Source organism: Mercenaria mercenaria, chromosome 18 (assembly GCF_021730395.1).
Source record: "Mercenaria mercenaria strain notata chromosome 18, MADL_Memer_1, whole genome shotgun sequence".
Lineage (NCBI taxonomy): Eukaryota > Metazoa > Mollusca > Bivalvia > Venerida > Veneridae > Mercenaria > Mercenaria mercenaria.
Window position 1 is genome coordinate 25379285 of NC_069378.1, and position 27154 is coordinate 25406438.

Sequence of the window (27154 nt, forward strand, 5' to 3'; positions counted from 1 at the left end):
TTGTAAATTTTTGAGTTATTGAGGTAAATGTCAGATTTTTAGCATAAAATGCCTCTCATGTTTTTCTGTATTTCATAACTTAAATTTCCATGTAAATTTTATTAAATTCGGTTCAGTAATAAGAAAGTTGATATTTTATAAACTTCAGTAATTCATGTTTTTATCCCCAAAACCACTTTAACGGGCCTTAAATTGTCAATTTCAATCCGCGCCAAAGTAGTCAGATTTCCCGGCTATATCGTGAATCCCGTGGAAATACAAATAGTCCGAGTACACGCATAAGCCGTGAATCCCATGAAATTTAGTATTTGGCGAGACATTACCCTACAAATAGACTGGACTAGATATGCCTAGCGCACACTACATTTCGACATTAGACGAATCTACGTCAAATTTATTTTTCTTGATAGAAATTTATGCTCGATCGAGGTAAGAAGTTTATTTGTTAGATTTTTGTATGATTTTTGAATTACGATTTTTATTTGGTAAAGTTTTGTTCATTCTACAGAATTCTGTAACATTTACTTTTTGGCATGTGATTTTGGCTAGTTTCGGTATGTCAGAATAATTTATTAAATTTTTCACACTTTTGTCAATTATTTCGAAAAAGGAGTCTAAAATGTTTCGTTTCTATAAGCTGTAAGATTTGTACTGAAATTTGTGTAACATGATAATTGTAAAGTACTCTTTTTAAAAAAAATATGTCAAACATTTCGTTGTTAACGCCGATACTGCATTGCATTGTAATGTTAAATCTATGTGGCAAGTCTAGTACCATGTATGTAATATGTTATTGTAATTTGAAATTATTGTGCGCCAGTCTATAGCACATCTGAACAGTGTCCGTTTTGTTGAATGGAAATTGGTTTTATAGTCATGCTAGCTTTTGTATAACGTTACTTCGCATTGAATTCTGTTAATTTGTAGTTGTAAATAATAGCTGCAGTTTATCATTTCCGTATCTATAATTTTTTCATCATAAACTTTTCATATCTTTTCCATACTTCAACTTTAGACTTTTAAGTAATTAATTTTAGTAATGATGGAAGTAATAACTGATGTATTCTAATCACGTGACGTATGAACTTAGTAGCACATATATTTTGTATAAGTAGCACGTATTATTTATGGGAGCCTACGGAGGTATGGTGTACCCAAAGGAGCAGTTTTATGCCCTGACATTTGTTTTGCTATGGTGCTTACCATATGTTATATATTTTAGCTTCTTCCGCCAGACGACTTTTACCTGGTGATGATGTCACAACCCGGAAGTACAATACCCGAGGTTCACTTGTCTTTACTCGCCTGGATGTGATTTTCCCAGCGCAGAGCTTTCGTCCTATGGTTGTGCCATAAACCGCAAAGACGATGACTTTTGTGATCCACTGAAGTCAGCTCAGGGATCCAATCACCTACCATCATAGGGAACCAAATCGGAGTCAACGTATTCACGGTTTAAAGGGACTTTACTTGAAGATATGTTGTATTTTTGTGCTACTTAAAGTTCGAAATTAACGGAAACAACTGTTAAAACGGAACTGTTAGTGTTAGAACTTTATATATCTAGAGATATTGAGCTCAGATTTTCTTTCTTTCTTATAATCAGATTTTTTTTTTCATTTATTATTTATTCATTGTCGATAATCATTTTCTGTAAATAAATTTGTAAATATTGTAATGAGTGTTGATTTGTTCTGATAGTTATTGTCCCCGTACTTCCATCCTGTCAAAATATCATTTTCAAAGGTGATGTAATCTTAAAAGTTTTCCCATAAGCTGTATATGTAGGTAAAACCATACCCGAAATTCACTCAGGGAATCTGGTTTGAATTTGTCTTTTGATTTTGCGTTTTTGAAAAAAAAAGGTCTTCCTCTTATTGATGCAAATCATGTTCGGAGACAAGATTTAAAGTTGAACAAACCTATTAACTAAGCAGCATTTGTTGTTGAAATATTACAAAAAAAATGACAAGCTTTCAGGATCATTTCTATTACCTAAGTTTCTTCAAAACTTTATCGTGTGATTTCAGAGAAGTTCTCATTGATAAGGTATTGACAGATGGACGGACGTTCAGAAGGAGGAACGGCGACCAAATAGTCCATCCATGCAGGGGAGTTTAAATAAGTTATTTTACCCCAGATAGACATAGAACGGGAAATAATAAATATGACAATATAAAGTTTAAGAAACCATACCTTTTTAATCAGACAAAATAGTATACAAAATGTATCACACCGTCAAAAATTAAATGCCACATAGTAGCATAACACAAACAACTGCTTGCAATCAATAAAACCAAAGAAGAAGTATACCTGTGTGTCGTTGTTATCATAACTATTAATATTATTACTGTAATAATAATAATAATAATAATAATAATAATAACTATTATTATATTATTATTACTGTTATAATTATTATTATTATTATTCAATTTTCCATTACTCATCAAGAGAACTATCACACAGTCTTACAAGAGTTCAGCGTAAAACAAAAATCTAAGCTATTGGTGTTGTTTTCCTATCAGCTGTTAGAAAAGGAACCTTATCCGTTGTAAAAGTAAATTGATCAATCTACATCTAAAATGGTCAGTGTATGACATACCGTTTATCATATGGTGTACTGTTTTATTAATAATCTACTTATTTACTTGTATTTATGGATGAATTTCAACATATTTAAATTTAACAAACTGCATAGGTGCGTTTAAACAATTTTGTACATACGCGTTTATCTTTCTGGTCGTTTTAGACAAACATTTATCAAAAGCATTTGCTTTGAAAGATAAAAGAAAAATGACCGAAAAGTCTAAATCGACATAGTTAATACATTGCAACAATATTATCCTTACTGAGTAAAACCATTTTCCACAACTATCGTTAATTTCAACATTAGTTAAAATATAAAATATATAGGTATTCTGGACAACATTGAACGAATTTCTCCTTGCAAAGCGACATAAGAACACTTATACAATTATATATTTCCAGAAACAACGTAGATTTTACTTCAAATTCAAGCTAAATGCAGCGAAACCTGTTTTAGGTAGACAGCCAAGCGACACACTGTCACGGCTTACGACACGTGGCTTAAAATTGAAATAAGAGCAAACAGTCGATTTGGAAAGTTAGCTGAAGGTGGTTAAACAGACTTTATAGCACTATTAGTCAAAAAGGGATTTGTTCGAAACTTTTACATTTAATTATTTACACTTACTTATGTTCACTTAGCATTTGTTACGACAAAAAATGCTCTGGAGGTATTTGTTAAAATCAGAATTTCCCATCCTGGTTGCTATGCGAATTCAGAATTATTCAGAAAAAGTATAAATTTCATAAACATACATAAATATAAGATATGTATTTAGAAGCTGCATGTAAAGCAAGTCGTTTGGTTCAGATTGTGGAAATATCCTTATATGCAGTGTGAAACTAGATATTGCTTTGAAACAAAAAGAAAACCGTTTTCAGTATCGAAGTCAAAGTGACCTTGACCATTGACCTATTGAGCCCAAAACAATAGGAGTCACCTACTGACCACAGGTTATAATGATATGAGGTTTGACTGTTGTGAGGTCAAGCTTTCCCTATTTATTGACAATAAATCCGCTCTATCGGCGACCGACTGAACAACGACAGACAATGGGCAAAACTATGTACATGTGTTATATACTGTACATCTTTCTATCTTTAAGTAATTTTGCTTAGAAGATGAAAACAAGCTCTACCTACTTAATATAGTCTTATTAATTGACCAATACACTTATCACACCTGCATCAGCCTCAAGCAAAACGAATTGCATCTCGTTGTTTCTGATATAAGAATTTAGGACCGATAAATCTTGTCAAAGCTTGTTCATTTAAAATTAATAACTATTTTAACACATTAACATGATTCCGTTGTTTCTTCTGCAAAGATAATGTACGCCCTTTATTGTCATCATTATATAAGATACAAAAAAAAAACAAAAAAAAAAAAAAACAAAAACAACTAACCCATGTAGTACAATTTTGAGATTGACGTAGAGACTTAATCGCACACTTTAGCCTTCTGAGACATAGATTTTTGTACATACAAAGACCATTTTAAGAATCTCTAATTAAGCTGGAATAAATTCGTTTTGCAAGAAGCATGTGAAAGAATCGCTAAATGGCATTTGTGCAATTATGAGACATTAGAAAGAACTGACCTGAATATTAATCAACCATACATAGAAATATATATTGCATGTATTTTTCAAATTAGTATTAGTAACCAGTGCATGATGGACTATCCTTAACTATCCTAGTGATAGAGCTATCCTTAGCTAGTGATAAACGGATTAAGGTAATTTAAAACAACATTGATTTAATCTAGAATGGATCAAATCCCCTAACCTAAAATTATCATTTTAATTTCATTCAAAAGAATCAGGTTCTCATATATAATTTGTTCGTACAGTTATGTGTAATACTGTCAAACTTAAGAAAAGAAAATTATTTACACACTATGCTTTCATCAAAAAATTTAAAGAAACATTTCAATAGCAACATAATGATAGTACATAAAAGGATTGTTTAAAACAAAATTACAATGCATTCTAATACAACGTGAGAAAATAAAACAAATAAACAAACACTTTCATATAACAAACAAAGAACATAACTAAACACGCCAGTCTGAGAGGCAGCATTTACCTCAAAACAAAGTATTTCATTAACAAACTGTTTCAACAACTTGTGTGTTACATATATAAACTACGATAATAATCCTTCAATGAAGGACTTATTAAAAATTGACCAGCCTCAAAGGACAGAAACCAAAACGCCTAATCAAAATAATTCTTCTTCAAAACGTGTATTTTTATACATTGTATAAATACTGAAAGAGCAAAATTATTCAATATGTTCAAAGTTTGCATACAGATCTACAGATAAAACAAACATTTTTTATAAAGTAAAGACTGCATAAAATAAAGTAAACAATCTGCATACAATTTCTGGAGTAAGCGATATACTGTATAACAAGAAAACATCAGTCAAACAAGTGTCAAATGTACTAGTGCGATACTAGCCATGCGAGTGAAAAATGTCCATTGAACGAAACACATTGCATATATATTGTCATAAAATTAAACTGCTTAATGCTGCTGAAGTTTTAACATTTTGTTCTATCTACATGGAAGTTACGTTTTCGGGAAACTTTCATTTAGACTCCCTCCTCATTTTCTTTCATTTTCTAACTTCAAACGATTGCAGTATAATTATTTACAGCATACTAGACTGAATATTTTGCATATACATAGTCCAAACAATAATATCAAATATGTTTTCTGTATAGAGATGAAGGAAAATTCGGCATAAGGAAATAATGAATTTTGGAAGGTCCATTACACAAAGCAAAACTTATTTTATCAGAATACTGTTCAATATATATACGCTTATTGCATGACTTGCCGGTCAACTGTTCTAACTATTGCCCATGATCAGAAGTATCTTATTAATTGATGTCAGAAAAGTATGTTCATATTTCTTATTCAAGGTTTGACCTTATCCTAGCAAAATTAATTTTGAACTATAGACAGGACAATAGCACAAAGTATGGACCGGCAATTTATATAAGCATACTTGTTATTAACATCCTATATTGTGAACTAAACATATCATCATTAGTTTTCTTTTCAGCTCCAGTTACGACGGAGACTGTTAAAGAATTTATCAACACATTTTCTTATCATAACAGACAGTTTATCACAGTCATCATTTTTGACTGACATCCTTGTTTACCTGGGAACCAGCTTCTAACTTATTCTACACATTTTACTTAGTTATGTGTTAGGTCCGAAACTAATACTATTTCTCTCAAGAAGTTTGGCTATACACGTTCTCGTCTTTTCCAGTATTTCGCTTGTAGTGGATATTTCACTTGCATCATCCGACAACTCCGAAACAGTTTTTCATTTCTAAACAATGGCATAGCCTGCTGTTATTTGTTGATCGTAGGTAATAATGTGCTTCTATGTATTAAGAAGAAAATATAACGAAACACAGACTAGGAAATGATTCTGGAATAAAGATGTGTTTATCTCATTTTGATAATTAAAGGGGTTGATAAAAATAAACGTGAAAGTTATTCTTAGACTTGTTCCAGTATTGCTGCCATGTTGACTTTTTAGCTGCTTCAGAAGTTTGCATACGTGACAGTAGTTCATCTCAGAAGCATTCAGAGATATTAAACGTTTGATAGCTTATTTTGTTAAGTCTGTAGTTTCTTTACATTTTACTAGTTATTGACATCCATCGCTTCGGAATCATCAACATCTACCCCAGAGTCAGTTGACAGAGAGCCATTGTTTGAACTGTTAAACTTGTACATCTCTAGGTTTGAACACCCGAAGGCTCTTAGAATATCACAGATGGGCGTCACAAACACTCTGCCTTTAATGCCACCTTCAACAATGCCGATAGCGACAGAATCGTGATGACCTTCGTCTATCAGCACCAAAGCCCCCGAGTCCCCGGCTTCTGCAAAAGGCTCCACTCCTATTTGTAGAACAACTAACTGATTTTTAAGACTATATCCAAAACTATGTCTATTTCCTTCCATTCTTTCTTTGCGAACAACGGCACCTTGTAAAGCAAAGCTCCCTCTGGTAATACCAGTCGCCATGCCGTATTTATACACTTCAGTTCTTGGGCTGATGGCCGATGCCTCACAGACAACTCCCGAATTGAAAGTAAGCGGTCTGTTTTCATCAAAACCTGAAGACGAAATTTTCTAGATAATGTAATACAAAATAGTCAAAAGTTCACAAAGGAGACGAACCACCAGCAATATTTGAAAATGATCCAAAAATATTAAATGCAGATCTAGAGTTTGTAATTACATTAACTGCATATTAAACAATCTCATATTGAATTTGTAGATACTGAGATAGATTTATAAAGTTCATAAGTTATCATGGTTATCAGCGAATTTGGAATGGTAGATCCAGACGTAAGTTATAAAGATGAAAAGTAACGACCAAATTATCAATACGATAAAAAACCTTATAAAGTTATACTATGACTAGAGAACTTTTCATCGACCCGGATCAAAATATTTCAACGAACTGACACATGAATAAAGTTAACAAAAAGAAACACATATTTTAACAATCAAGCAAAACAAACAGCAAGAACAAATATCAAGCTGAGAATAGGATTGAAGTATAAATAGGAGACTGAAGCTAAACAAAAATATTAAAAAAAAGAATAACAAAGACCCGATAAAAAAATAAATGAAGATTGCCTTAGTATGAATGATCAGTTGCGAAAACACAAATATACTGTTCACAGAACTTTGTTATCGATACCTGAATCTAGATTACATGAAACAAAATGTGTTTCCTGCTAGATTGACTGAAGTTATAAAATGAAATATTATTCTGTGGAAAATCTGTAATGTAGTTTAAATTCTAGCAGGTGCACTTACGTATTATATTCTTTTGACAAAATTTTTTTAGCTCGCAAGCAAATTAAAAGTCTTTGTTCAGATATAGAATCTTTAAAGTCTCTCGTACAATTTTCGGTCTTGAAAATTAAAACAGGGATAATTTTATATAATAAAGCAACAGTGTACCTGCTTGTATATCATTGAAAGCCATCGGAAAACTGCCATCTTCAGGATGTCTTTCTTGTATGTTAAAAAGAGCAGCTTCCACCCCTGATGACGATTCATCACCATGCTTATAAACAGCCATTACAACTCTACCGAACGGTGTGGATTTGTTCTTCATTGGCTGAAACACTGGTTTATTGAAACCATCTTTAATTTCACATAGCTTGACAACGTTCATTTCTTCACTGGAACAAACGACGTGAGCACAAGTGATTCCACACATCTTGTAAACGGGATGGTTTACAAATCCTCCAAGAGTACCACCAAGTATATGTTTATTACTATCAAGGATTTTTGCATGGATAGCCAATCCCATCTTCAGGTGTTCATGAAACTCGTTTGGTCCTCCTGCGTAAGTTTCGAATTTACCTTCCAGAACATCTACCTTAAATCCATCAATTTCTTGCGGAAAAGGGTCCTCATGTATTGGTATACAACCTTTCAAAGGAACATAGAGTGCAATGCATGGTTCATCGACAATGCTATGATTGGCTGAATAATATCCCTTCGACTTCTTTAAACTTGGTAAAATCACATTAATATTACTGTGCCTTTCAAGAAGATCATCAGCATGGCGCGCTATACATTTTCTCAACTCTTCAAGTGTATCACTTTTACTGCAAATATCATGTGTTTCATCTGATAACTCCCTAGCAAGTACTATTTCGCTTTCCCTGCTATATGTGTTTTGAGAAATCAAATGATATCTATAGTCTGTTAGATGAATGTTTTTCAAAGTATCCTTCGCAATCACAACAAAAATAATAGAAGGTGTACCATCTGAAAGACAATCCTCTATACAATAAGACACCCAGACATCAATTATACCTTCATCTGTGCCCATGGTTTCCTCACAAATCATACCACAAATTTTAGAAAATGTTTCTGATCGTCTCCCAAACGTACGATAGGCTGTGTGGAGTTCTTCGTTAGATGGTAGAACCTTTCTCTGTACTAAGTTATCCGCAACTGCAACTCTCTTATACATTAAACATTCAGCCCAAAGAGATGATTCATAAAAGGACTGATCATCGGCACCTGAAACATGTTCACAGACGAATTATAGAAGATGCTTGTTTATTTGCATATGAACTTTCTGTGATATGAACATCTTTAGCTACTATAATAGACATTCATGAATATAAATGTAAAATATTGACATTTAAAATATTTCGTTTTAATTCAGATGCCGCTATTAACATTTTTTACATACTCAATATCGTTGTTAAATCATTATGATATCTATACAACAGTTGTAGGTTCTCAGATTCAATCTTGCACATATTGAATTAAATGTTCAATATTGACAATCGTTATATACAAGAGGTTATAATGCAGCACCATCTAGCGGAACGTCAAACATTACGCTTGACGACGCCACGTCTTTGCGTCTGAAGCGTTGACCGTGAACGGCCTATATGCTAAAGATTTCATTTCTCATCCAGTTTTTCGTCATATGTAAACAGTAAAATACCTATTTGTAGTTCATAAAAGGAGTGGATATAACTACTGCCTACTTTATATATATCTTCTTATATATTCTTTTTCCATCAAGGCAAAAGTGAAAGCTTTGAAGCAAAGAATATTTTTATTTATGTACGATAAGATTGAAAATTGGCTAAGATTTTGTAGCAATTGGCAGTATTCATTGAACACCCAAATAAAACTAGAATGTGAATTTTGTTGTTCAAATTTGAATAACGTAAATATTATAGCGGGATAAAGCCGCTTAATCGCTGTCAACATTAGCTTGAAACAGAACTGGGTTGTTTGAAAAAAACTGAGTACAACATTTTTAAAACTTTTACGCTATAAAAATAGAACCCGGGTCTCCCAAAACATGACTGCGGATGATGATGATGACAATAATAATAATAATAATAATAATAATAATATACTTAGAAAAATAGAAAAAAGAATAAAAAAAACGGTAAAGATTTAATATGAATAAACAGAAGGGTAATCATAACACTGTCTTTTCACATTTTAACAATTAAATAAATAAGCAAACTTCATTATTTAGTTTAATAATTTTTTATTGTTTGTTGTTGCATACATGAATAAATACAAGCATATCTATTTAACACTGAACCAAAAAGAATACATCGGCATATTTGGCCATTCCCATAATGTTAAATTTTATCTTTTGAAATGAACATTTTTAACCATGGTTTATTTGGGCAATTCAGATTTCAAAACGATTCCAGTTTTGAAACTTGAAATACTAGAACCTTGTCTAATTCACCATGTCAAAAATCAATCCCACACCTCATGTCGGACCGAATGACACACTGGTTGGACCGTTCGCCCGTCAGTGGAACGATCATATGCAGTCACTCAATCCTTTTCAATGGGATAATTGTAAGTTATTGTGGAAAGAGATTTTAAAATTTTAAAATGTTCACGAAACGGTACGCCCCCCCCCCCACCCCCAAATAAATAAATAAATAAATAAATAAATGAATGAATAATTAAATAAACCCTGCTAATTCTGACCTTTAAGTTGGTCGAAATGTGCACAGTTAAAAACGACATTATATTAACCTCAAACGTTAAAAATGAACGGACATGAAATAAGTGATTTGCACTAATGCATTTGATAACCATTGTTTGGGTTTACGTTTATCACCAACATTCCAATTATGTCACGGCCTTATGCTTACACAACCTGTCTCTATAGTTTCTAACAAGAAATTGACAACTTGCCCACTTCATGGAGCTCTGTAGCTAGATTGGCTCGAAGTAACATCTCTGGTATGAGGGGAAAATTGTGCAGTTTGCATGAGCTTTAACCAAATACGAAAAAATATTCAACAATACAACAAGACGTAACATAAAGGATGCAAATAATTCCTACAGATATAATGGTTGAAAAGAAAAAGAAAGAATAGAAAAAAAATATTCTCGGGAAAAGACATTTAAGTGTGCTTAAAATTCCAAATTTTAAAAGCACCGTAGCGTGACAAATCACTCGATAGTGAAAGTATTGTATAAGCTTACTTTATTCAAAAACAATTCAGTAATATTTTCAGAAAATTTTAAAAATATATATCATGTTGGAAAATATCAAAGACGGGAACCATTCACAAAAGCGGAAAAGTAACTCGACCATTGACACAAGCGGGATAGAAATGAAAAGTTTTCTTTTTTTATCATGGCTAGTCAAAGCTATGTCTAGCGATACGGTACTAATTTTCTGACATTAAACGCGAACTTTGTTGTAAATGAAATTTCTGCTGTGACAAAATACACCTTCACCTACACTTTCACATGTACACTTTATTCCGTCTTGGGAACTGACCGGATGCGGTCTCATGGATGAAGAAAAATGTGTGACTGTACAACTGAAGTAAAATGGTGAAATTAAAATCTTACACAAGGCCTTAAAGTTTTGCACTTCTTGTTGAAAAACATTTAAAGAAAAATTCTCCACAACATTCAGGGTCGTGCCAAAAATTTAGCGTAGGTCAGGATACCGGAAACAAAGATTTTTTTACGCCCAATGAACATTTACAATTATTTCCAAGATTAAGAGTTCATCGTAAGAACTATTGTAATTCTTATAAACCTATCTGATAGCACTTTCCTGGATATATTCTATTTCCTGTATTCTTCGCCGAACAAAATGCCAAGACAATAGACAATTATAAAGTTTGATTACTTAAAAACAAGTCTGTTTAATTTTCTGACTTTTCCCTACCCTTTTTAATGCATAGTAAGTTGCTCAGCTGCCTTAGTACAACTATCTTATTTGGTTTTCAAACTTTAAATTGAATTAATGTCAACCCCTAAATATATTACCTCATCTTCACATTTTATTCCGTACTACCTATGTTGAACTTTGGTGATTTCGCCTTGGTCTTTTTGCTAACTGTTACTGCTTGAAACTTATCTTGTTTTGCTTGCATGCAATTTATTTTAAACCAACAGATAAGTATTTCGCTGTCTGGTTATAATGTTTGAATTAAGAGATCAAAGTTTTGTGAGCAGAAAGAGAGTGTATTTTCGTCTGCGTAGATGTAAAAGGTGCTTTTTTATAATTTAAAAGTTATCATTAATGAAAACGTTATAAGAGGAGAGGCCCTAATATAGATCATTGAGGAACTCCTTTCTCTATACAATGAGAAGACAATATCATTGATTACGGGAAAAATATGTAGTTTGATATAAGTTTAACTCAATTTTCTGAAAGACCACAGCTCTAAAGTTTCTTCAATAAGATTAAATGTGGTAAACAGTCAAAAGCTTTATTCAGGTCCATTTAAATTGCTGCAACATAATTATTTGCGTCCAATGCACATTTTCAGATTTCTAATGGCCATAGTAACGTTGTTTGGCAGCCATTACACTTTCTGAATGCACATAAAAATCATCAAAAATATTTTCAAAGTAAGCAGAAATTGATACAATAGTAGCTATTCAAATATTTAAGACGGGTTTGGCAGGATACTCCTGGTCAGTAGTTAGACTAACTGAAATGATAATTAATTATTTTTTGAAAATTAGTTTTACCTGGGTCTTTTTTAACCTGTGTGGAAAAACATTAGTGGATATTGAAATATTAACTAAGTCCGTACAGAAGAGTACAAGAGAAACTTTGCCTTATTTCAAATTTTAGCCGATATTGTATCGACACCTATAGAATTTTTACACTGAATTTATTAATATGTTAAGTAATGTTTTACGATCTTTTGGTTTAAAAAACAACTTGGAATAAAACAATTTTCATATACTTTATGTATACATTTATGATCTTCAGGGTTAAAAACTTCATCTTTGCCTGTGTCTTTCGCCACATGAACGAATTTCAGTCAATATTTTGGCAATATCCTCTGTATCAGATATTGTATTACCACTTTCGTTTAGTATGAATTTTGAGGTAGATTTTTGGACGGTTGACGAAGACAAATCGGCCAGTGCAACCACACTCCCCCTTTTCTTACCCCCACTTATCCACCCCTGCACAGAAATATATATATATATATATATATATATATATATATATATATATATATATATATATATATATATATATATATATATATAGGAATTTTAAGCTCTTATTAGATTTTCTAGTCACTTCTTGTTAAGTAAAACTCCGTTGGAATAAAATAGTTCCCTACATGTGTCGCCTTGAAAAAATGCGAGTCTGTAAAATTATTATCAAGGGTAATATAGAGCTAGCTTCTAAAATATTTTAACAAAACAGATATAGGTGTGTTACAAGTTGTCCTTTTATTTATTGATTTTGGTCGTAGGAATATGCATTGTCTAGTCGTAAAACATAGTGCATTTCCGTATTCTCCGAGAAAACGTTAGATATCGACGTGGTGTATCTATGTAAATTTCTAAAAGCCAATAGCCCAGTATTGCTCTAATGCAAAAAGATCGCGCCAAAACTGGCCACATGACGGGTCACATGACCCCCTTCTTCGCTTCATTGCCGAGGACGACGCCATATTTGGACGGTTGTCTAAGACATACCGGCCTGTACAAACGCTTAGTTAGTTTAAACATATTTTATTGCTTATAATACATGTATTTACAGCAACATATAGATAATATCAATCAATTGAATTATAGCAATAGGGTCGGACCACAAGTTCTGCCAACATAAGTAAACGGCCCTTCCCTTGAAAATTAACTATTACATAAAATTAATTACTTTTACGAAATAAACAATTATAACATGTATTACAAAAGATTGAATGAAGAAAAGACCAAAGTATGACTGAAACTAAAATAGAAAAATATAGCTAGTTTAATGTTATATATGATGTTGATATTGCTATTTTTTCATCATGGATCTGTTTCCCAGAAGCTAGGCAAGGGCAGGAGTAATTGTATTCGTTTGCGATAAGTTGAGGTTTGATTAATAATCAATATCAAATGTTAGGTACTGGTAGAAATTACAAGACAAAGCTATTCTCACTGAAAACGATTAGAATTTATGATAAATTTATACACCGCCAAAGTAATTATTGTATTGTTTTCGTCTGAGTACATGTCAGATCCAAATAATAGCAGTGTGTCATTTAAAGGATGTAAAGTTCTGGTTTCGTGAAATAGGTCGATTCTTTGTTCTCTAAATTTCATACACTGAAATAAATAATGTTCATCATTCTCGATGGGGTACCCACAGTCACAACTGGGATTATCTCTTAAGGATAACATGGTGTAATAGGCCTCAATTTCACTAAAAGCGTACATACAACTTGATAATTTAAGCTTTAAAAATGTCGAACGATAGAAATAAAGTGCATATTGACAAGTTATATAGTGACAGAAGTTCTCAAAAATTTCCTTTAGATTACCTCCCCCGATAATTTTGGTTTTTCATGAGTTATAGATTTCTTTTTTATATTTGTATCAGAATCATATAATGCAGCTTTCTACCACAAATTTTCTCGAAACTCAAGTTCAGATTCTCATAATCAAAGAAATTATATATTTCCCATCAATGTTAACTTCAATACCGATTATCTCCCCCAAAAATGATAAAAATTTTAAAATCTCTCGGTAAAAAGTTTTTAATTTTGAATGTCTTTAAAGTGACCAAATTTCATTTAAATATTACCATCCAGTTAGAAAGATATGAAATATGGCTATCACACTATGTTATCCTTAAATGATTTCTGTATAAATCGTTATTCAGATTACTGCATCGGTTTCTTAACCTTGCATGTAATATTGAGGGCAGTCTTTTACCAATCAAAAAGTGTTTTGGGATTGTTGGTGCTTTGAACAAATCTTTTAGCCTTGATTTAAATATGTCAAGGGATTCAGAATTTCTAATATTTATATCAAGTGAATTCCATAGATCGATAGATGACGGTATAAATGAGTTACTATAAATCTGAGTTCTTCGAGCTATTGTTACATAGTTATCATTGTTTCTCAAAGGGTAATTAGATATCTCTGCTACAACAGGAGAAAAATATTTGACAAGAATTCAGGGAGTAGACTATTTTTAGCTTTATAAACTGTAATAAGCTTTTGAATATTTCGTCTGTCCTCTAAGGAGACCCATCCTATTTCTTGAACTAAATTTTATAATGAGACAGACCTGGTTAATCCTGTAACTATACGCGCTGCTTCATATTGTAATTTTTCAAAGGATTGTTTTTGTTGTACAGTGCATCCATCCCAAACGATAGATGCATACTCTAATATAGGTCTCATATATGAAATATAAATTTGATTTAGAGTAGATCTTTTTAACTTGAATTTTAGTGCTCTCATAGAACTCAAAACTTTCGATGCAGACTTTTCTATGTGGCTAATATGCTCGTGTCATTTAAGACCGGAAGATAAAGTTAAACCTAAATGTTTATGAAAATCAACATAATCTAGTAAAATACCATTAAAATAAAGAGATGGCTTTACTTGTAGATTAGAAAAAAACATTACTTCAGTTTTGTTAGGATTAAAATCAATTAACTACTGTTTGGACCACTGGAAAATTGTGGTTAGATCACTATTTAATACAGATTCTATGTAATTCACATCATAAGAAGTTACAGCTAAGGAGCTGTCATCTGCAAACAAACGGGTAATGCTTAAAAGATTTTCAGCTATGTCGTTTACATAGAATCTAAGATTAAAAAAAGTAGAGGTCCAAGGACCGAGCCCTGTGGAACGCCAGCATTTAGTGGGAGTATCCTCGAGATTTCACTACCAACAAAGACAGACTGTTTGCGATTCAAAAGATAACTCTCAAACCAACTAATTAGTGTATCATCTAGGCCGTATTGCTTAAGTTTAAAAAGAAGACCACGGTGCCAAACTCTATCAAATGCTTTAGATATATCAGAGAAAACAATGCAAGTTGATTTTCTCTCGTCAAAAGATTCACATAGTTGGTGGTACATATCTACGAGCTGAAAGACAGTTGAATGACCAGGTAAAAAGCCAGATTGTAGAGAATAGATCAAATTATTGGAGTATAAATGGTTATAGATATGTTTAAAAAATACTCTTTCCATGACTTTTCCGATACAACTTATTAAGGAAATAGGTCTGTAATTCGATGGATTATTTTTTATTACTTAAGGGGCATTACTTTAGCAAGTTTCCAAGCATTTGGAAAAACACCTTCATGAACAGATCTGTTAAATATGATACTAAGAGGTTTTGCAACTGTTAAACGTGTTTCTTAAAGTAACCTATGACTTATATGGTCCGGACCTACAGCTTTTATTAGTTAATAATGAAAATATAATGTCAGCAATTTCACTTTCAGTTATAGGAGATATATGTAAGGTAGAATTTGTTTTTAACATAACGTTAGGTAAATGTGCATTAGAATCATCAACTCTTGACACAGAGGAAAAATACTCATTAAAACAGTTTGCCTTTTCGTTATCAGTGGTATAGTAAATATCATCTCCATTATATTCGACAAATAATGTTGGTATATTATTGTTGCTAGTACTACTATTGTTTTTAATAAGCGTTTTTACTGTTTTCCAATAAAACTTCGGACTGGTCGAGAAAATTCTAAATTGTTATAAAAACTTTCCTTAGCATGATGCTTTAAGTTGTTTACCTTGTTTCTAATGCGCTTAAAGGAATTCCAATCAGATACACTATTAGTCTGCAGAGCTTTTTTCTTTAAACGGTCACGTTTTCTTGAAGCTCTGTGAATTTCGGAGTCATACCATGGTCTATCGTGTGGTCTTATTGTAACAAGAAATGTCGGAATACATTGTTTAGCTAATTCGATAAAAACGTTTGTAAAAGATTCACATGCCACATCTATCGAATTCGAATTTAAAAATGACCAGTCATTATTTTGAATCAAATTATTAAGTTCATCAAAATTACCGCGATTATAGTTCCAAACCTCTCGTTTATACGCTATAGGTATATTATTAGGGTATTTTAGATATGCATAGGTTCCAAAATGGTCACTTATTTCTGCCAGTGTTAAAAAGACACCGGAATCGTAAACTTCAATAGTATTAGAAATAGCAATAGGATCAATAAGGGTCGATGAATGATTTGAAATTCTTGTTGGTTCCTTAATTATGTTATGTAAATCATTAATTAGAAGAATATCTTTAAATCTGTGGTTGTTGATGTTCAGTTGGTCCTCATTTATATCTCCTACTAACATTAATCTATCACAAATATCAAGAGCTTTTTCTAAGGAATTGTTCAGTTTTATCCAGAAGTCTATAGATGCTTGAGGTTGTCTGTACAAATTACAAATGAGATATTACGTATGTTTAGATTTTAACTCTACCCATAGCGGATCTTTCAATATGTTCTCAAGTTCATGTATACGTTTTGAAATAAGATTGTCTGATATATACATAAGTAAACCTCCGGAGTGACATGAAACATCTTTACGGTAAATTGTTGAATGAAATTCTAGACTGATACTGTCATTGCTAACATTTTGCACACTGGCCTTCCAATCCTGAGGTCGGGGTTCGATCCCCGGCAGCTACTCGGGAATTTTCAGAAACGCTTTTCAGTGTTTCCCACCCAGCTAGAGGTGTACTGGTCAGGAACCCAGGCAATCCTTGCGTGTATCAGTGCTATACACTGGGCACGTTAAAGAACCAGGCTGTCTATTCGCAACAAGCTAGGCTAAGTTAGCCGGACAAGCCTGTATCTGATTTCTGATCTCTCTGTGGGGGCTTTGTCTCACTCTGTCCCTCTGGTCAGATCGCTCTGTGTCTGTACTAGTAGAGGATGATTTCGCGCCCTGTGTGGCTGCAGTTGCTGTAAAGCGCCTTTGAACGTGTTTATCATGAAAAGGGCGCTATATAAATCTGGTATAATATATATATATATATATTTTCATCTAGATGACTTTTAGTAAAACATAAAACATCAAAATCGAGCCAGTTCTTTTTTATGTAGCTTAATTTATGTCTTATGCTCCTTATGTTTTGACTATAAATCGATAGACAGTTACAATCAGATTCACTTCCCGGGCCTGGATTTAATTCAATATTACCACTTAAAATTAATAATAAAAGAATAACAGATATGACTTCTAAATTCAAAGTAGTTTCACAACAGAGCAATAAAGAGCAAAAGACTGCATCTTGAAAACATTTTACAAGAGCAATCGGGAACAGTTGTCTCCCTTTAATCTTATCAACTAAAATACTGCAATAATGTTTCAAATTTTCAAATAACAGCGTGAGACATAACAGAAGGAAATGTACTATTTCAAGTAATGGACAATAATGAAAGTACATAGACTTTTTAAACCTCTGTAATCCGTTGTAAAAAGATCCAATGGCTGCCCTCCAGGCATCTAGGGAATTACCCATTGTCATAAACAAATAGCACAGACAATTACATTAAGGTCAGCCACTAGTAAACAGCTCTAGTAAAATGACAGTTGTAAAAATCCCATACCCATGTGTAACCCAGTCCCAGAAAAACAGATCCAAACCTTAAAATAAAATATAAAAATGTAAGAAGAAGAACATACATCTTCATCATAACATTAATCTAGCTAAGATGTGGAAAAATGAACATACTTACGAAACATTTTATACAAATATATACACATGATTAAATTCAAGAAAGGAAAATTATAAAGCTTGATACAAGCAAAAAATATCATAATATGTATCAATTACATGTAGTTTGAAAGTGGATTATGTACACGCCGCAACTTTTGTTAAAGAACAGAAGAACAAACATATCAACTTAATTATGCGCACGCACAAGCAAGAGAAAGATCTCACCTATAAATGTACATTAAGGGAATACCTTATAATCCGATAAATCGCTTGCTGTACTATCCGCACAAAAAGTACAAGAAAAACGAGATCATGGTGTAAGCTCCATCTTTAAAGGTAGAAACTACATTTTCAACTAAAAAAATCCATGAATAAAGTTAAGATATAGTAAGCTTTGATGCAGGCTATGAGAACAGGTTTTGACCAACACGGTAAAGATACAGAGGCATTTGCTAGGTTTGATATACAATGGTGTACAAATATAAACAATCATACATTCTGGTGCAGACAATGAAAACAGGTTTAGGCCAACACGGTAAAGATTATAAAAAATAACCAATATAAAATGGTGTACAAATATAACGAATCATACATTCGTACAAACACATACGGCGGAAAATTGAAGTTTTCTTTGCAAAAGAATGATAAAAAAAGATCTGTGGTATGCACCGGATAATGATGATATGTCGAAGAGCAGCATTACTATATCGATATTTAACATATAAGGACACTTCAGCGTCCCAATAGGAATTACTGTCATGCACATAAAAGTGATGCTATAACAAAATATCTTGTACATAAACATGTTCTAATATTTATTGCAAGTTTGGCCTGTGTGACTGTGTGCGTAAAAATGATACTGAGGTCTTCATTTCAAATAAAACGGGTAACTTAGGCTGAAAAACTGGTGCAATACCTTTACAAAAACATCTTGTGGACACAAACAGTTATATACATGATAATTGTTATTGAGTCATAAATGAATGTGCCATGATTGTTTGGATTAACAGAACATCTAGAAAAAATGAGATATTAACAATAATACAAATGATGAAAAAAGAAAACCAAAACAAGACAAAATAGGAATATCACTTAAAGCGGCTTATTAGTGATGTTTAATTTCTTTTAACTGTTTAAAAGACACGTAAAAATGATCAGCCTAAAGGAGCTAAGATAAGATGAGCACTTTGAAGGAATATAGTGTGAAAAAAATGCAAATTATCTGCTGTCAGAATGGAAACATTCGGGTAAGTTACTTTTATTTTTCATAATTGCACATAGAATATGCTTAGTGAAAGCAACTAAACAAACGCTTCTTCCCCCTCCAAAAAGTATACAGATATTTTATTACTCCTGTGATTTCGAAAACCCGTTGAAATAAATAATCTATTCTTTGAATCTATAGGCCTACTTTAACAGTATTATGTTTGTATGAATCGGAGTCATAGACACTTGCATAAGTAAGTGTTTGATAATTAAAAAAATACAAACAAACGGTGCCCAATATATTTACACAAAGAGTTATAAAATAAATTTATTTTATAGGTCTACTTCTTTGATTGATCTTAATTTTCAACTTATGCTGCCGAAACAGAAATCAGTTATATATAGATATATACATATTTATCCACTGAAATGTACGTACTGGTGTGTAGCTTAGAGGTAGCGAGCTCGCTTCATATGAAAGAAGTTTGAAGATCGAACCCCAATGAAATTTTCTTTTTTCTTTTTAATTTCACCTTTTAAATTTTTTATGAATTTAAAATGAATTTTGCAAAATATTGTCACACTAATCTTTTTTTCGTAAACGGTTTTGTTTTGGTGCCAGATTTCAATGTAGATCAACTTCCTACATACAGTAGTCTGAATAGAATCTTCATCAAACTATTAAAAGAGGGGTTCCAAATTATCAGGCGTGAAATGTTTGAAAAGTACGTGTTGCTACGCTGTCCATTCACATATATTGCATCCACAAATCATTAGAAATCACTGACCAGTGTTTTACACATAGGAAAAAATTCGTTGCTATGCAAACAAGAACTTACATTCCAAATTCTATAATGATGATAAATATAAACCTTTAAAATGCCCTAGATCTAGACTGTTAGCAGTTTGGAAAATTTAACATGGGGTTTCGAAAGTTTCTCTGTTCAGTGTTTTTCTCTGTGTAAATCTCTAAATAATAACTTTTTAAAAAGTGTGTGTTTTGAATTTCTTTTCAGACAGAATTTTGATTTTCTTCACAGGCGTATCTAGCTCTAGTTAGCAAAGTTGGTCAGGCGTTATTTCTATTGTTTGATGGTCGCATCACATAATTTTAGCAAAATCCTTAATCGCACATATATAATAACTCTCAAAAGCTGAAATTATACTGTTCTTCCACTGAATGTCTAAAAATTGTTTGTTTGTTTTTGGTCTAACGCTGTTTTTCAACCGTATTTTAGTTATGTATCGGCGGACAGTTAACCTAACCAGTGTTCATGAATTCTGTACCAGTACAACTTGTTCTTTGAAAGTAACTGTCAGCTCCCCCACATGAATAAGAGGTGGAGGACGAATGATTTCAGACGCAATGTCTTTCACCAAATCGTCAAGGAGAACATACGTCCCGCCCGAGGATCGAACACTCCGTAGATATGCGCTATCTATTGAATTAAGTGGGCGGCTCCTATAATTAGTACCAGTAGTTTGCTGTTATATAACCTGTATATATAGGCCTACTTATGTTTTGTATTATACTCGCACGGAATGTCTGACATGCGCGGATCCAGAGGAGGGGGGAATCCGGGGGTCCGGATCCCCTCCCCATGTAAAATCCGATAAAAGGGAAGAAGAGAAGAAGTAAAAGGAAATGTTTTTTCGAAAATGCAACTTTAGGGCCGCATTCAAAGTGTATGTTGCTGCTGTTACATACGACCCCGACATACACCATACTCTCCATTATTGGGGGAATAAAAGATATCTACTAATCTTTTATTCCCCCAATAATGGAGAGTATGGTGTATGTCGGGGTCGTATGTAACAGCAGCAACATACACTTTGAATGCGGCCCTAAAGTTGCATTTTCAAAGTGTATGTTGCTGCTGCTACATACGACCCCGATATAACTCATATCTATCTTAATTATTTCAAAGAAACTAAGACATATCCATTTAAGAAAACTTAATTTTATCCCCCCCCACGCCCCACTAAAAATAATTAACAGTTTAGCCCCTAAAAATTTGAAAATAAGGGGTATATAGCTGTTACTCGGACCAAAAACTTGCGCAATATTCAAGACGACGTATTTTTGTGTAAGTTTGCCGTTACATTACCAGTATAATGCGCACATTTTTGTTGTGTACTTGCACTGAATGGGGGTGCAGGTCATATTGGCTAAATTTCCGGTCAAACCAACGGGTTGGGTATGTATGTTAATCGATTGAATACAATGTATTGTTTTTAGTCAGTCACCATTTTTCCCTATTATTCAAAACTTGTTCCTTTAATAATAATTTCAACGAAACATTTCACAGGCATTTACGCTTAAAACCTTTCCGCACCTGTAACTTGATAAAACGTATTTATAAGCGCCTAATGGCCATTTCACGCTTCCGTAGAATCAACATTTATTACATGAAATTCATTTTGAAAATATTTCTGAAATGTCTAGGTCTGCAACTCTCAAATACGGAAATATCTTACACCGGGGCTTATACTGACACTTTCAGACAACAAAAAGGATCTTTTGAGCGATTTGACAAAGTTCTAGAAATCTCTATGTACACTTGCTCTGAAAGAAATAATAGCAACGCGCATACATTTTGACGGGTTGACCCCTTGGCGTGACCCCTGACTATCGACCAATCTAAAGGCGACTTTCCTTTTCAAGTTTTGCATGTCTACTTTCATTTTCTTTACTTCCGGAAATAGCTGAAGATCGAGTGACGTCATTTTCTTTGTTGTTAAAAACATACGTATATGGCATGCCAATTGTCCAATGATTACATGAACTCAGGTTAACGGTCACGTTCGTAAACTATGGTTTACAAGTGTGAACCGGTGTTCAAGAGCGTGAATATAGGATAACGACCGTAATCATATGATAACTACCGAAATTCATAGGTTATTCAAGAAACCTATTTTATCAAATGTAAACCATGATTTACGGTCGATATATTAAATAAGATTAAAAAATCAACTATGAATTTCGGGGGTGAACATGGGTTTACAGCCGTGAACCTATATTTACGAACCTATGTTTACGAACGTGAACCCCTGTCTGCGACCATGAGCCTAGGTTTGTGATCGTGAATCATAGTTTACGGAAGTAACATGTACGGAAATTGTCCAATAATTAATTTATGTTTTAAATACTTATACTATTTACCTTTGGTAAATTACTTTTCTTATTGTTTTATTCATGTATGGTAATTGTTCGTTCTTCCTATTTGATTATTTAGCTGGAATATTCTTAATTAAATGATTTTAGTGACGTCTTCTTCAATGAACTTGTTATATATATAATGTACTATTGAAAACTCCCGAGAAATATCTCCAAAAAGTGTTATTTGTTAAAGTTAATTTCGAAAAAATTTTACATTAACTTTTATGAAACTCCTATTTCAGATTTTTTTTTGTTTATCAATAGTTTTGAATCTTAATATTGACTACAATACTAATCATATTGTGGCAGTCATTGATTCCCGTTGCAAAATTTATTGTCTTTATAACATTGTTAAAATACATCTTAAAGAGAGGGACCAAATCTTTTTGTAAAACAGGTAGCCTCCTTTATAATATTGTTTAAACAGAACAGTTCACAAAAGTCAGAAATAGTTCTTTGATTTCATTTAGGTCACTTACTATTGGTTATAAAAATGTAATACTATACATTTATCCAGTGGTAAGTTGATCAAAGAAAAAATCATCATTCTGATTAGGAGGTCTATAGACATTTATCAAATGTAAGACGTCGCGGGAGTGTAATAAAGCCATTACACAAAAAATGATAATTACACTAGTGTAATAAAGCGTCTTTTCTAGTAAAGGAGACGTTGGTCAAATTGACTTGTTTATGTTTCGACAGGAAAGCTAGCATGTGATAAAAAGAATATTACATTGTGAGCTTTGTAGTTTATCATTTCATTGTACTCGTTTTATGAATTCAATATGAAAAGACACTCATGTTATATCCTCTATGTAGAAAACATAATTTTATTTTGTTAAGCTTACCTTTTTTAACAATATTTTTTAAGTGGTCAGATTCTAAATCCTTTCTACGCCATGATGGAATGTCAGTTCTGGTGTTTGCTAACAAACTAACTCTATTTATGATTCTACCACGTCTCTCCAGTTTGTAGCCTGGCTCACGTACAGTAGCATCAAGAAAATGGATGTCCAAGTTTGTCTCTGAAAGAAATAACTAGTCTACTTACATATCATGTAAGATCTCAGACATTTCTTAAAATTTTATTTTAAACTATATACGAGGGGTGTTCCAAAAGTAATGTCACTTGCATCGGTTCTCCTATACTGCAAATGTTCTGATCATTTTAACTTGCTCTGCCCTTCAAAATACTCTCCGTCAGCCTGAATACACCTTTTGAGCCGGTCAGTCCTCTTTTGGAAGCATTGTTCATACTCTTCTATGGGAACACCCATCAGATACTGATAAACAGCAGATCCAAGGGCATTTCTCGATTTGTATCTCTTTCCAGACAGATGATATTTAAGTTTGGGAAACAGAAAATAGTCGCAGGGGGTCTGGCGAAAACGGAGGGTGTGGAAGGACGGTAACCTCTGACTCCAAAAACTCGGTCACAATGCGTGCCTTGTGAGCGGGTGCATTATCATGCAAAAGTCGGAGGTACTTAAGTCCTGTTTTGGGGCGGCGACTTTTGTAGTAGTTCTTCAATTTTCTTAGAACAACTTTTTTTATAGAATTTTCCTATGACCATACTGCCTTTTGGTACTGGAATTTGAAAGACTGGACCCTTATGAGTGAAAAAAATACATACAAAACCTTCTTCACCGTTCGTATTCGTTTGGCAATACTTGGGCGTCTCGCATTTTTGGTGGCCCAAATTCGGTTGGAATACTTCCGCTTTGGTTCAAAATAATAAACCCAGGTTCCATTACCAGTAACTATATTATCAAAACCTTTTTGCTGTATTTTAGGTACATGTTCAGAAGTTTTTTGCCATTGTTACACGGGTCCTCTTTTGTTCATCTGTTAACAAATGGGGTATCCATCTTGCATTTATTTTTCTAAGTTTTAGGTGTTTCTTCAAAATTCCACGAACTCGTGCTAACGACAAGTTTGTCAGTCGGGCCAATTGCCTTACGGTGAATCGGGTATCCTTTTTTAGCAAATTGAGGATTTTTTTCGATGTTACCTTTCGACGTAGTTGTTGCAGGACGATCTGTGCGAGCAGCATCTTTGAGTTGCTGCTGTCCGGTCCTAAATTTAGCTACCCACCTACAAATAGTCCTATGAGACATTTGACCTTCCCCATAAATGTCGCACACCTCACGGTGAATATCTACAAGCTTCATGCCGAGTAGCGACCTACCTTTTATGTAGGCCCTAATTTCAAGCACATTTTCAGCTCTTTTCCCAGTCATTTTGTGTAAAGTGTAATGAATACGCTATAAAGCAATGTACATTGTTCCAAAGTCAGTGAACGTGTGAGCGCGATATTTACCTATGTTACGATTCAGTGATCGTTCTGTCGACACGAGGTGGTTTCGTGTACACATGACACGATTTCCGCGAAATAAAACACAAATGACATTATTTTTGGAACACCCCTCGTATGTTCAGATGTGCCAGAATAAATTTTATTAAATGTGTATTTCTCTCTTCCCGTAGTACATAACCACTATTTGGATAATTGTGACATCGTAAATTATACCATGTTAATTCTTGTCCTCAGTATTGATACAGCCGTAAATATGTACGTAACCGCACAGAAATGTCAGAAAGTCATGGCAGGTCTACAATATTACGTTAATGACTTATCTTAAACCGATGACATGGTTGATAGTTTTGACATCACATAAATGAAAAGCTGTTGGTAGATAAAAACTCTTATCGTTCAGGCTAAAAAGCACTTAAGTTACCTTGTTCATTATCAAACAATTGAAATGATTCACCTTACTGTAAAAGAAATTATTATTTAAAATTCACAATGTCACAATGTCTTTTATCAAATCGTCACGGAGAACATACGCCCTTTTCGCAGATCGAGCTCGGGTCCATGCGTTCCGTAGATCTGCGCATTCCCTGCTGAGCTAAGCGGGCGGGTTTGTTTATTTATTTAGTTAAAAGCTAACTGAGCAGTCATTTAATTCACAAGTTCCACATCACTAGCTAAATGCTTGTTTAAATCTATCGGTGAACATTTGCAAAGATGATAACTGTAAATTTTTTACACTGTCGCTTTGTGAAACAGACGAGATGAGTGAACATAAGGTGTTTAGAGTTTTTCAACGACTCCATTTTAAGAACATTAAACCCAATTATCCGTTACCCCTAGCTATTTGCTGGTACCCATTCACAGTTGGAAAGACTGAAACAATCATGATAAAGTGTCTAGCCTAAAAAAATACTGCAATGTGAAAAGCAAGGAATCGAACCCAGGGCCTTCACCTCCGTAGAAAAGCGTCTTAGCCGTCTCGACCAACGCGTCCGCAAGAAAAACCATGTCTCGTACTGTGTTGTCTCTTAAACATATTTGCAAAAATACGACCTTTCAGATATAAAATATTGCAAAATAAGGATAATCAGTGAATCATTTTTCGAATTTAGAGACGTCGGGCTTTTTGTTTCTAATATAAATTGTTGAATTGTCTTGCGCAATTGGCATCAAACTCAACATTCAATTTCTCCACAATGAGTTTATGTCTAACATGGAACTCAGATCTGACAAATATTCGATCGTATGTTATATGTAATTAACTTTACCAGACGAGCTATCAGAATCTTCGGTTATGCCCTCATAGATACCACTTCCAGAATCCGGTGTACTAAAAGAAATGTATTTCATATTAAGATTATTCATAGTACGTACTCTAAAGTAAGGAAACAAATCCACATCAAACATAGCTAAAATACATCATATCGCACACTCTCAAATTGCTAAATGATGACCTTGAAATATTTTACGTTCCAATTGTCAGCTACTTTACATAAACATACCAAACTGCTAAAGTAGATGTTTCTATCAATGCAATCAACATGGAGTTGCTTTATACTTACGAAACCTCATCTTTGTACTTGCGAATGACTTCTTTGAGCGGGCTTTTTCCTGTTGGATGTATATCCTCGTTGTTTTTCAGATCTCTTAAAAACATCTCACTAAAATAGTTTCGCTGAAACGGGTACAAAAAGAATGTGCCAAATAATTCATGTCATTATACAAAAAGAAATCTAATAAATCATACTGATAAGCAGAATTTAGAATTGGTATTGCCATTGGCGTAAACTGTGCATCCATGTTGCACATTTAGTGTTGTATTGACATATTATGCTTTTCTTCACAAACACAGGTAACGTTTTGATTGAATTTAATAATTATAATTCACGGTACCGGGTTTCTAGATACGCTTTTATGCTCAAATCTTTTTATCTCCGGGAGCTCCAAATAATTGATATTAAAACTCACTGTTCCCAACTCACTTTCTTTGATTCACAACTCTATATCATATGATATTGTACATAATAAAGGTAGGGAAAGAAAGGTGATTTTAACTTTGGCATTTGTGTCTTGTTAGAGGTACTGTGTCGTCTTTTCGGGTTCAGATACATGTACTCCCACTTTTATAGTTCTGACTGTTGTTGAATTATCCTTTGGACATACAGCCTGCTTTTAAGTTGGTCTTTGAACAGTTTCTGAGAAGTGCTGGCTCTATAAGCTCGGATGTCCTCTTTAAATACTAGTTTGTGTAGTTCTGCTCATTGTTTCCTTGTTCATATACTTATAGCATAGGTCTTCTATAACTTCAAATGTTAATGGCAGAATGTTTATTGTAAAACTAAATA

The 27154-nt window shown here is 33.3% G+C and overlaps 1 protein-coding gene across 1 annotated transcript; it reads right to left on the minus strand.

Annotated features, from left to right (window-relative positions):
- Positions 1 to 1621: 1621 nt before the first annotated feature.
- Positions 1622 to 26479, minus strand: LOC123539469 (uncharacterized). The gene is made up of 5 exons (XM_053530010.1): positions 26372 to 26479; positions 26078 to 26139; positions 23344 to 23520; positions 7601 to 8677; positions 1622 to 6741 (listed from the first exon to the last, which is right to left on the minus strand). The coding sequence occupies exons 1-5, from the start codon at positions 26464 to 26466 to the stop codon at positions 6263 to 6265; spliced, it is 1890 nt and encodes a 629-aa protein (XP_053385985.1). The 5' UTR covers positions 26467 to 26479; the 3' UTR covers positions 1622 to 6262.
- Positions 26480 to 27154: the final 675 nt, after the last annotated feature.